At 40.9% G+C, this 12,750-nt stretch overlaps 1 protein-coding gene across 1 annotated transcript in view; it reads right to left on the bottom strand.

The window, feature by feature from the left end:
• Positions 1-9,255, bottom strand: part of LOC141984849 (natural killer cells antigen CD94-like) — an 89,289-nt gene extending 80,034 nt beyond the window's left edge. Inside the window, exon 1 of the mRNA XM_074948291.1 lies at positions 9,162-9,255. Coding sequence (XP_074804392.1) covers positions 9,162-9,255 — 94 coding nt within the window. The remainder of the gene's footprint in view (positions 1-9,161) is intronic.
• Positions 9,256-12,750: the final 3,495 nt, after the last annotated feature.

Below are 12,750 nucleotides of genomic sequence, written 5' to 3'. Positions count from 1 at the left end.
TAAGGTGAAATTATTATCTGGTGGTCTCCCATATTAATTTCAAATATTATTAATAATTCCATCAAGAAGGTAATCAATGTATTAAGTTCTTTAACCTGCCAAACAGAAAAATTGCTCCTGTGAAACCACAACAGCAGCTCAGCTTCTCACAGATGCAGACGCCCACCTCAACATGGTAAATTCAGCACTTTGCTGGGATCATTTAAATATTACAAACATTAAACCACAGTTTCTACAAAATAAGTCCAGACACTTGCACTAAATACCAGCTCTAAGCCTAATTCTCGCTGATCCTCTGTCTGGTAGGGGCTAACTTGGCCCTGTGCAACTAAGACCAAGTTTGGCAAGATCATAGAATATCAGGATTGGAAGGGACCTCAGGAGGTCATCTAGTCCAACCCCTGCTCAAAGCAGGACAAATCCCCAATTTTTGCCCCACATCCCTAAATGGCCCCCTCAAGGATTGAACTCACAACCCTGGGTTTAGCAGGCCAATGCTCAAACCACTGAGCTATCCCTCCCCCCTAGATCTTCAGCTGGTATGATTTAGTGAAGTTTTGTTGACTTCAGTAGCTCAATTAAGTTACACCAGCTAGGAATCCAGCCTTTCATCTCTTATTGTCATTTCAATTCTTGTTAAAAAATTCTGAACAAATAGGTTGTTGAAGGAGACTGTGAACATTCCAGAGAATGGCTTCAAAAACATTTAGACTGGACAACTGTCAACTATTGGAAATGGGCAACGTCCACCTTAATTGAATTAGCCTCATTAGCACTGACCCCCCACTTGGTAAGGCAACTCCCATCTTTTCATGTGCTGTAATATTTATACTGCTTTCTGTGTTTTTCACTCCATGCATCTGATGAAGTGGGTTTTAGCCCACAAAAGCTTATGCCCAAATAAATTTGTTAGTCTCTAAGGTGCCATGAGGACTCCTCGTTGTTTTTGCTGATACAGACTAATACGGCTACCACTCTGAAACCTGCCCTAGGCTTGACACTCATGCTCGTGAGCTACTCCAGGCAGGGGGGAGTGACAGTGCCAAATTTAAGCACTTCATTTGTTTATCTCAAGCTGTAGAGACTCATGATGTTAGCTTTGGAGGCCCCCAGTTCAATCCGTGGTCATAGCCAAGATTGCAGTTGCTAAAAAATAGAAGCTGATCTGGGATTCAAACTGCTGTGAGCCTGAACCAGCTTTCTCCATTCAGGGAAAGTATGTAACCCACGCTGAGTGTGAGTGACAGGTACCCCTGTGTGCCCCACCTACAGAGCATGTGAGTCTGTTACAGCTGCCAGCTAGGGAGTTATTTCTCTGACTCAGGCTTTTAGCTCTAGACATCCCCAGCTCAATCCCCAGGCACCAAGATGGTGATTGTCACTATTATGAATGCTTGTCTTCCTCTCCCATTCCTCTTTTGTCTCTGTATGAGCCTCATTTATTGTATTTTGTTTGATTTTACACTATAAGCTTTTTGGGGCAAATTGTATTTTTCCGTAAAACACCCCGTGCACAAACAACACTATATTTTTTACAAAGTATTTATTAATATTTACACTAATGGCCTCTGAAATCAACTCTTATCAACCCAGATGGGAATGACAGTCATTCAGTATGGTGGGAGTGGGCTGGTTGGCTGGAGAAGATTCCAGTTTGGGGTGTCTGCCCTGCTTCTTGACAGTCTGCTGTTTGTTTTATCACCTGAAACTGCAGCCCCTCAGTCTGAAGGGTAACACAGCAAATTGAAGGGGTTGTGATTTCTCTTTGTCTTTGGAACATCCCAGGGTATGTGTCTCATGGATGCTGTGATCCTCCCGTGTTGTTCAGCAGGCTTCAGCTAAGCAGCTCTCTTCTCACAAATACAGCGATATTGTTGCGTACAGTTATAGGAGGTGGCTTCTCCTGCATTCAGAAGTACACAGGACTCTCCAGGCTCTTTCTTCTTTACTTGGAACCTGGGGTGGAAAGCTACATTTAACACTCAGCCATGCCATTTTTGTAAAATCACAAACAGTGTCATTGCATTTGGCTGCCTAAATATTGGGGTTAACTTGCCTTACCTATTAATTTCACTTCTCAGAATAACATGTCCTGCAAGCTGAGCTATGAAAAGCATTTCTTTGTGATTTGGAATGTTTTTGGCTCGAGATTGTTAATTTAGCTGAGGTGGCCTCTTCTTTTAAATTTACTGCAGTTGTTGTACAATTTAATGTTCAGGGGTAGGACGGTAGTCTCTTCCTTTCCTCCTTAAGTGTAATGGTGGCATCACCCTTATCAATGTTTCAACTTTGAAATATCCCATTTAGAATATCTGTGAATGTCTATATTCATATGTAGTTCTGACAGAGTTACAGCTACCACTGTTAATGTTGTACAATTGTTTTATTATGTTTATTCATTTAGATTTAAAAAAGTCAAACAGCACCACTCCTTCCTGTGAGAATTTGTAACTGTAAAAAATACACAATAATTCTACAAGTTCAGTAGCAATGCCAGAGTGCAAATTCTATAAGAAATGCACAAGGATGTAAAACACAAGTGAACAACTTCTAGATCTGCCAGAGACTTACAGGTGAGTGGAATGAGCTGTGCCATCCTCCCACATCCAGCTTGTAGCAGCTCCCTTACGGAATAGTCCAATCCAGTGAAAACACGCCTGTCTGTTTATGAAATCCTGTTTGGGAACAAGACTAAATCATTTACATGGTAGGCGTATGGATACCAGGGATGAGAATGAGGTTGATGTGTCCCAGTCGGGACCAGTGTGTTGTAATGCCCATACATGGGCCAATCACACTCCATTTTTTCCAGAAAAGTCAGCCATAGATTTTATGGAACTTTTTGTGCCTGTCCCTCACGGGAAGCATCACAGCTACCGTCCTGGCTGAGAAGAACTGATAGGATACCCTGGAGAACAAGTCAACACAATTGTCTCATCAGCCAGGGGTATCACTAATGAGACATGAGGAGTTCTCTTCCCAAGCAGCACAAGTACTAACCCAACAGCATATCCAGCCTCTGTTAAAGAGAGACAAAGCTTGATTTTATTTTCAGATGGGTTTCATTTCATTGACTTCAATGGAGGAAGTCGTGATTCACGATGGAGTGAGAGGAGACTCAGACCCTAGGAATGGACTCTGTCCCTTCCTCATATTATGCAGAGCACTAATCCCTAGGCTAGGACATCACACTCTCTTTAATCACTCTTGAAGTCAGTGATAAAATTTACATTCACTCCTTCTCTGGTGCCCCAAATCTGCCCAGTCTCCCTTGGGGACACAGTTCTGAATACAACACAAACAGTTTAGAAAGTCATTTACCCTGCCAGTGTTATTTTTCATTTTATACCCATATCCCACTTCCCCACCAGATAGATATTGGGCAGGTGTAGTTTGGAAAATATAGGAAAATAAGGCAAAGGGTAAATTCCCTACCAGTTCTTCCTTGTTCTCTATCCTCAGCAGTCTAGACATGTGAGACGAGCAGTATTTTTTACTCTTCTGCCAGGAGCTCCTTTCATTAGTAAAATGGTAACACTTCCCTCTATGCTGTATCCAGCCCTCAGGGCAAGAGCTGCATTTATCTACTGGAAAAAGAGAGCAATATAGACCCGTTATAGTTCTGCATTGATGGGTGCGACGCAGTTTGATACTGAATGTCACCATGTATTCGCTAGTGTGTATATTTCTCACGGGGAATGTAGTGTTTGTCTTGCCAGCTAGGATGAAGCTGATGTTGGTGCCCCCAAAATAACCTGGGATATGGGATACTTGGGTCAAGGCCCTTTTCTGATTCAGGCAGAGCAGGGACTTAACCCTGGTTCTCCATCATCTCATGTGAGACCCCTGAACACCAGGCTATTGGCTACTCTGGGGTTTCTCTCTTTCTTCATGGCAAACTTTGAAAGGTCTCAGTTTTATCCCAACATGAAATGGGAAAATTTTGAATTTCTCAAAAGTGCTCATGGGACAGGAAACCTATTTCCCATCCAGCTCCATTCAGATCACAATGAACTAGAAAGGTAATGAGAGGACTGGTGGAGAGAGGGAGCAATCCTCACATAGGAACAACTAGCACAGCATTGTCCTCCTCACAAAAAGCAATTGTGGAGGAGGTAGCAACAGTGAGATGCCTTTCTGAACAACTTGCTTCTGCTGCAGATGAGTCATCATCATCATGGCCTGGTGTTCAAAGTGATGGCAATGATGATGATGTTGACTAGGATGAAAGCCTGATAACCAAGCTAGAGCAGTGTCGGCGCTGTGGGAGGGAAGTGCAGAAGGATCTCTCTGTGCAGCAGCCTATTTGTCTTTTGCATTTGTCAAAATCCCTCTGTTTATCAGTGTCTTTCCCTTGTACCATTGAGAGATGTAAGCTGGGAAGGAGCTGCCCAGGTTTCTCTACTTTGAAGTTAGTGAGCCAGGGATCACTGATTATGTCCACTATTAAGGACACCATATTGTTGCTCAGATTTGTTGTGGCTTTCTATGTAATTAATACTTAGATGAGGCCCTTGTATACTGTGTGCACAGGGACAGAAGTACCCTTTTTTGTTAATGAGGACAAGGAGAGCTGAATTCTGATTAAGCAACAATATTACCATAAAGGATATAACGGAAGAGTGAGCTCTGATCGATACCTTTCTTATTCAGAACATTTGAGAGCTCTGTGTTATTGGCTTGGAGATCGTCTCTTTGCTGCATGCAGTTTGCCAGAGTTTCCTGCAATTGAGTGAAGTTTTTCAGAATAGCCAGTTTCTGGATAAGTTCCTCATTCTGTCTTCTCACTTGATGGGAAGCCTGGAGAACTTAAATCCACATCCCAAGAAATCAGTTAAAACAAAATGAAATACACTTATATAAATCATTTGCCTTTTGCATTATAAGGATGCTAACAGCAATTGTGACAGTTGTCATCATGGCTTACACACTGGGCATTGAACTGGAGACCTTCTGAGCTAAAAGCATGAGCGGATATAGATTCAGGTAAATGCTTGGTCTATACTAGAAAGATAGGTCAACATAGCTACATCGGCTAGGAGTGTGAAAAAACATGCCTAACTGACATAGCTATGCCGACCTAACCCCCAGCACAGATACAGCTATGTAAATGGAAGAATGCTATGTAGCTACCATCATTTCGGGGTGGGGGTGGGTGTTTCTATTCCAATGGAAAAACTCCTTCCATCGGAATACGTCACGTACACGCTTTGGGGTTATGCCAGCTAAGCTATGGTAATTTAGCTATGCTGGTACAGTGTCCATAGCATAGACATATCCAAAGACAGACAGGTCAGTAGTCATGGGCTGTAACAAGTCATATCCTCTGTGGATTAGCACACAGGGGGACATGTAACCCATGCTCATTAGTGGGTTACAAAATATGGAATTTCAGTTCTATTCTGATGTTAAAGGAATTAAGGAATTGCTGTAACACTGCTTTGCCTTTTACAAAACAATCTCCATGGGTTTAAAATCTGACTAACAGAATATGTGCCAAAGAGGTTTTTGTCAAAATGTCATTTTTGTTTAAATTTCCTGGCTAGCTATTCTCATAATTTACACTGATGTAAGTGAGAACAGAATGAAGGCCCCTTTTTCTTTTGGACTGACAAACTAAGCAAAATTGAAAAATCAGGACAGAAAATATGGAGCCATGCAGTTCTGTATCATGATTAGAGCTGAATGAATTATACTTTCTTTGGTTTGGAGCTGAAATATCTGGAACAAAAATTGATTACTTTCGAACCAAAACTTATTTTTTTCAGTTTTTCTCACCAAAAAAACCCCCAACAAAATTAATTTCAGATCTAAAGGCAGCCAAAATAAAATGAAAAAACTGAAACAAAACAAAAAACTGGGGGGTTGTGGTTCACTTCATTTTAGGGATATTTTTCAATCCACAATATTTTTTTCCATTCTCCGTTTAATTTTGTTTTCAAGTATTTGTCATACTTTCATTCTCAAATCATTGAAATAAACCATTTCACTTTTTTAAAAAAATATTTTTTTTGCCCCAAAATATTCAACAAATTCGATCCGAATACATGAATGGTTTCAGTGCATGGGAAAATGCATTTTTGGGCAAATAAAATATTCATTGAAAAAAAATTCACCCAGTCATCGTCATGATGCCATTTCCAACCACGTTTAAACAGTAGTCAGAGTTTCAAATCAACTTTAGTCTTAATTCAGAAAGACTCTTAGGACCACCCCTCTCCCTAGGATTCAGAGCTGGAGCTGCAGCAAAAGACGTAACTTCAAAGTGCTGTCTATATAAGTATTTGTAGAGCACTAATGCAAGCCCTGCTAGCCACAGTTTGTTGACCTGGCCTGAAAGGCTTGCTGCTGCTTGTTCCAAACTGCTGTGTAGACACACCCTTAAAGGCATCTCAACTTCTCACGTTTCATTGGTAAAATTCAAATCACAGCTCAGCAGGCTACAGGTTCTGAATACCAGTTGTTTTTCACAAAGTAATGCGAACTATGACAGTGGCTCACATATGCATTTACACATATCACTCAAATGCTTATTGGAAGATCCCTTCTCAACGTTATAATGGTTCAGATAATGTTTTGTTGCCTTCTTGGCAAATACTTACACATGGCACCCAAAACCCCGGCAGTTACTAGCAAAGCCAGGCAGAGGAGCCCCAGAATCACTGTAATGAGCCATGGTGAAGATGGAGAAGGAGACTCTAACAGAAATAAGAGAGAAAATGAACGCAAACATGGCTAGATCTCTGGGATCAGATCAGAGCTCTCAGCCACACCAGTCTACCAAAGTCAGAACCCACCTCTCTGGAGCTAAACCAATCCAATCATAATAGCTATTGAATATGTGCTCAATAAAATCTTGTGTGAATTGAGAAGACGTGGAGAAAACAGTCACTCCTGGTGAAGTCCAGATCTGTCACATCCCAGTTTCTGCCCAGACATTGGCCCAGTGTGGTCCTAAGCAAGCTCCCATTAACATGCCATTTCCGGCCACAGTAGACAAAATTCTAATTTTATTGTTCCTTAGACATGAGGCCATGGGCAGTGACTACACCAGGAGGAGGATGTTTGACTATGAACACTTTGATAAAAGAAAGTAAGGAACCAGAAGCGCATAGTGCATAATACCTTTGTTCTCTGCACTTGTAGGTCTTTGCTGCCTCTGCTGCTTTGAAGGAGCGTGAAACTTCAGATCAGAGGAGGTTATTTCCTGCTCACTGGTTTCTGGATGGAAAGACAGTTCTATGAAATTGTCATCACAGTAGGTGGGACCATAACTTCACAGATGTTAAGGCTAGAAGACACCATTATGAGCATCAGGTCTGAGTTCCTGCATAATGTAACACAGGCCATAGAACCTCACCCTGTAATTCCTGTTTTCAAGACCAATAACTTGTGGTTGAATTGGGACATATCTTTTAGAAAGAGAGTAAATCTTCATTTAAAGACTCCAAATGGTGGAGAATTATCACATTCCCTTGGTAATCTGTTCCACTGGTTAATTACACACATTGTTCAAAATTTGTGTCAGATTTCCAGTTTGACCTTTATCAGAGTCATCCAATTAGGAAGCAGAAACAATAGCATGTGACTTAGGTGACCGATCACATTGATCCAATAGTGAAGTATGAACAGTGAATTCTTGAAGCAGTAGCCACTGCAAATAGTTGACAGCCTACTCAAAGGTTGGAACATAAACTTCTCACTGAATAATTTCATATAGAAACCCACTTTTTAAAAATTGAAGCCTGTTCTCAGATGAGTCATAAATAGAACAAGGGGTGAATTCTCTGAGAGTCAGATTCTTCAATTGTGACTCATGTTGAGTTGTATCTTATTCTGTGAATATGAATAAGGAAAGGAATCAGAATCTGGCCCTGAAATTTTTTTTCCCTGCAGTAATGGCCTAGTAAGACTGAGTAAAATTTAGTAAGGACATACGCATTTGGCCCAAAGGCGGTAACCAGTTAGAGTATGGGGATGGACAGAAAGCACATTGTAAGGTGGTGAGTACATTTGTTTCTTATTATTTTCTGCTATCTTCAAAAAAACCTGACCTTTTGAAACTACACCCTGAGGAGAGGGCCATTGACTGGGAATTACCTGTTCTCAGAAACTGCAGATCAAAGACCTGAGCTGTACAAAGTAACCATTGAACTATCCATTTGGGTGTCTGGCTTCTGATCATAAAAACTGACATGAACTCGGGACCAAGAGTTTGAAAGACTCACCCTACCACAGCCCTGTGTTGGAGCTGGGGGTGACCTTAGGTAAGCTTTTAGCATGCATATAGGTTCCTGTATTGTTTTAAAGTATGTTTTCTCTTTAATGCTTTTTCCCTAAGAATAAATACAGTTTGCTTTCTGAAGGTTGGTTGGTAACTGGAATACACTGTAATAGCCCTTGGAAAAGAGTTAACTGCAGGTGCTGGTCCCCAATCAGACCTGCTGAGAAATTGCAATGAGGTGCAGAGAACTGCAAGCCTAAACCCCCAGAAGGCGAGATGTGGGTCTCTGCTTCAAGAGATGTGACAGCTGGGAAGCCGAAATCTTCAGTGGGTGCCCTCAAGGAAGAGCTGGAGGGAGGTCAAAGATATAGTTAAGCCTGGAACCGCATCAGTGCTTATCCTCAGGTCCAAGAGACCTTTCTCATGAGTGATGGCTCCAAAGCTTTGCTGACTGGCAGAAAGATTCCATGGTGAGCCTGCAGGCCACCGAAGTTCTGGGAAACCTGAACAGGGAACTCAAAATGAAAAATATTTGCTCACAGACCAATCCACCCAGGTGCCTTCTCTTATAGATCAACTGGGGTCAGCTGACCAGTCACAAGTGAACTAGCCTCTTCCCTCATAAATGGCCAGTACCATCCGGTGACAGAAGGGTTTATTACTTCACAATCAAATAATTGTGTTCCAGGGCTTTGTAGGCACAAAGCCATCTCCTTCCCATACCTAGAAGACTATGCATTTCTGTGGGCTCCTTCATATCACAAAGACTGGCACAAAACTAACAACATAGTTCTACTGACATTTGCGAAAAAAACTCTAACACAGATTCTTGATATATAATGTTAGGGTTTGTGGGATAAAGTTCAAGAGGGATATTTGAGTAGGGATAAAAGCATAATGTTAGACATAGATTCAGGAGATTATAAATATACAGTACCTGTGACCCTGATGTGCTTTGGTCTTTGTTTTCTCTTCTGCTCTGCAGGTGTATGAAATCTGAGGTCCACATAGATCACTGACTGCTCACTCATTTCTGGTGGGTTATGGGATAGAAATTCCAGAGATGGGGTTAGTGAACTGAGATGAACATTGGGATTTGTACCTCAGTGAAATGAGCTTTTAGAGCCAGTAAGAGCATCAACATAAACAGGGGAAATGTAACAAGACGGTCTGCTCAGTGGCTCAGTACGAGTACTCCTGCTTTGCTCTCGGACACCTAACTCCCACATAACAAAGGCCACAAGAAACATATTCTACCATTTATGGCTAGCTAGGCCACTCCGTCTCATCCCAGTGGGTGATGATTTGGCCTCACATATACACACTTTTGTCACCTCCTGGCTGGGCTAGCAATGCTCTGTAGCTGGGCATGAAGCCATCAGCCTCAGGACACTCCAAGTACTAGAGAATGATGCAGCATGTCTCCTCAACAACACAGGCTGCCGCAATCACCTCACATCAGTCCTCCACTCACCGTACTGGCTCCCTATAGAATGCCAGGTCAAATTAAAGATCTCAGTCCCTATCTTCATGGTGCTCAATGCCTGGCCCCACAATACCAAAGAGATTGCCTAAAGCTCCAGAATCAGGCCATGTGACCAACAACGCCGCTTCTTTGGCACAATGGAACTTTCTACCACAAGGACAAAACTCGTCTATACAGGAGACAGAGCTTTTTTGGGGCCAGTTCTGGATCATGGAGCAAGCTTCCACAGGAACTAAGAACCACCTCAAGTATCACCACCTTCTGCTCAGAGTGCAAGGCGTACTTCTCAGACTTTGCCTTTGATAGCATAAACATATAACATAGAGTACATATAATTTATTTTAAAGGAAAACAACCCCCCCCCCCACTTCACTTTTCACACAATTTCCCCCAGGGCAGGGGAGAAGAAAAGAACAAACTGTATGTGACAGATGTTAGTCACCTCCCTTAGTGCACCACTGAAAGATACTGAGATATATGGTGATGAGGGTTGCATAAGAACATGTGAAGAATAGAGCATGTTATCTCCTTCTGATACTGGTAACTGCCTGTATTTATGAAAAAAATGTAAAATATTATAGAATGATGCAGGCCCTACCTAGTTACAGATGCAATTTAGTTTCCATTAGAAGTTCAATTTTGGGGATCCACATAAATCACCAAAAAGGCAACTTTGACTTAAAACTGATAGGAGACAACTTGGTCCAAGGTAAAAATTTTCTGCAAAATTTGAATTAATTTGGAACAACTTATGTTTGTCAGATTTCTAACCTAAAAATATTGCTTTTCATTACAGTTCAAATATTCTTGTAGACATTTTCTTTTTGCCATGTAATTAAAATAAATAAATAAATACAATTTAATTTACTAGACTCCCCTAGAGATCCAATGACTGCTGGTGATTGCTGCTCATTTTTAAAAAAAACAGTTGTTAGCCCCTCTATAGGTGGGAGGGATAGCTCAGTGGTTTGAGTATTGGCCTGCTAAACCCAGTTGTGAGTTCAATCCTCGAGTGGGCCATTTAGGGATCAGGGTAAAAATTGGGGATTGGTCCTGCTTTGAGCAGGGGGTTGGACTAGATGACCTCCTGAAGTCCCTTCCAACCTTGATATTCTATGATTCTTTGCAAAGGGAGAGCTCACAATGAAACCTGATTACTGAGGACCTTTGTCAATGAGGGAAAAGAAATTTTCCACTGGAAGTCATACAAAGAGAAATGCTAAATTCCCTGAAGCTTCCTGATAGAGCTAGCTGAAAATTTTCCATCATAACTTTTTTGCAATGGAAAATTGGGATTTTGACTGAACATAAACATTTGAGGAAAGGATCTGCTTTCCTTTTTTTTTTTTTTTAAGGAAGAAAATTCAAAATCCAATCCTCAAAATTTTCATCCATGCACAGAAAATTTGGGCAAAAAACTGACAAAACACAAAACCACTAGTACAATTAAACATTTTCAGACAAAAACTAAAAATGTTTAAGTTTTTCGATTAATAGTCAAAACTTTCCATGGAAAAAATCCCACTTTCCAAACTGATCTATTTTGGGGGTTTTCTCCTCTTTTGCAGAACTCTGTGGGGGAATGTCCCCTCCCAATTCTACACATAAGCTTCTTGTTCTAGCCCATTCTCCCCTTTCACTCATCACTTCAGCATTGGATCTCTGATACCTATAGAAAGGAAGACTTGCTCCTTGCATGTGGGAGGGAATGTGAACATGGGAAGGGAATCTGAAGAAATCAGGAGGAACTGGTGAGGAGCGAAATCAAAACAGCACTCCCCATTCCTGTGGACCTAGTGAGATCTGAGATCTGTAGCACAGAAGAACACCCAAGAAACCTTCTGAAAATCACTGGATCCACTTTCAAGCTTCTGCATTTCCTGGGGTTCCTGTGTATGATGTTTGTTTTATTTGAGGTTAGTTTAAATCTAATGTTCTTGGAAGGCTATCTTCATACCATGTCCCTGCAACTTTAACTTCACCTTAACAAAATTCTTGTGTGAAACTGAATATACTTTGGTTACCTCCGTGTCTTACTCAAAGGATGTTGAAGAGCAAGCAACTAAAACACTTTCTTATTTTTATTGGAAAAGGCAAACTACATGTTTTAATCCTCATATTTTGCTCTACAAATCCTTGCGCATCTTCGTGGAATGTTAGAGAAACTACTTATAGCTTGACTGGTGTCAGAAGAAGGCAGGAAGAAACAGTTACAGGGAGATGACAAAGTCATGGTACTGTATAATCAGAAGACAGCCTTCTAACACTCTAGAACACACTGTGTCTTCTCCATAGAATACTTTGTGTAAATTTGAGATCCTCTAAATCCATGAAAATATCCACTAATTAAAAGAAATTCAGATAAAATTCAACAAAAGACATCCATCATTTAATCAAATCATATCTGATCTATCTACAGTATTTAAGTTTCCATCATTATGGTATGGTTAAGGAGTGGAAGAACTGACGGATGAGGAAAGATTGAGGGTTTGATGTAAGAACTGCAGAAATACCCTAGCTCCCAGGGAAGTCAATGGAAGTTGTGTGTGGTTTAACAATCACTAAGGGGACTATCATCATTGAGAAAAGAATGGAAGTAAAATCACTAGAGATGGCATGATTGCTACTTAATAACAGAGTCTCAGAGAATACACATACCATTAAACGAAAAAAGAACCAGAAAGGCAAGGAATAAGCCAATATGGCTACATGGTAGGATTCTACAGGCAATTCAAGCCAAAGAGAGTTACTTCAAAATTTGGAAATCTGGCTCTACTGAAGGCAATAAAGAGGATCATAAATTACAGCAGGCAATAAGTAAGAAGAGAATTAGAAGAATCAAAATGCATTTGGGAAAGCAAATAGCTAAAGGTGTAAAAACAAACAAGAGATTCTTTAAGTCTAGCAGAAGCAGGAAGCCTATAAAATAATCTGTGGGTCTGATGAATAATGAGCAGTTATAGGGAGCGATTAAGAATGAGAAATGATTTCTTTGCATCAGTCTTCACCACAGAGGATGTTGGGGAGATTCCTACCCTGA

Source organism: Natator depressus, chromosome 1, assembly GCF_965152275.1.
Source record: "Natator depressus isolate rNatDep1 chromosome 1, rNatDep2.hap1, whole genome shotgun sequence".
NCBI lineage: Eukaryota > Metazoa > Chordata > Testudines > Cheloniidae > Natator > Natator depressus.
Note: the sequence above shows the minus strand (reverse complement) of the source record. Positions and strands in the feature narration are given on the sequence as shown.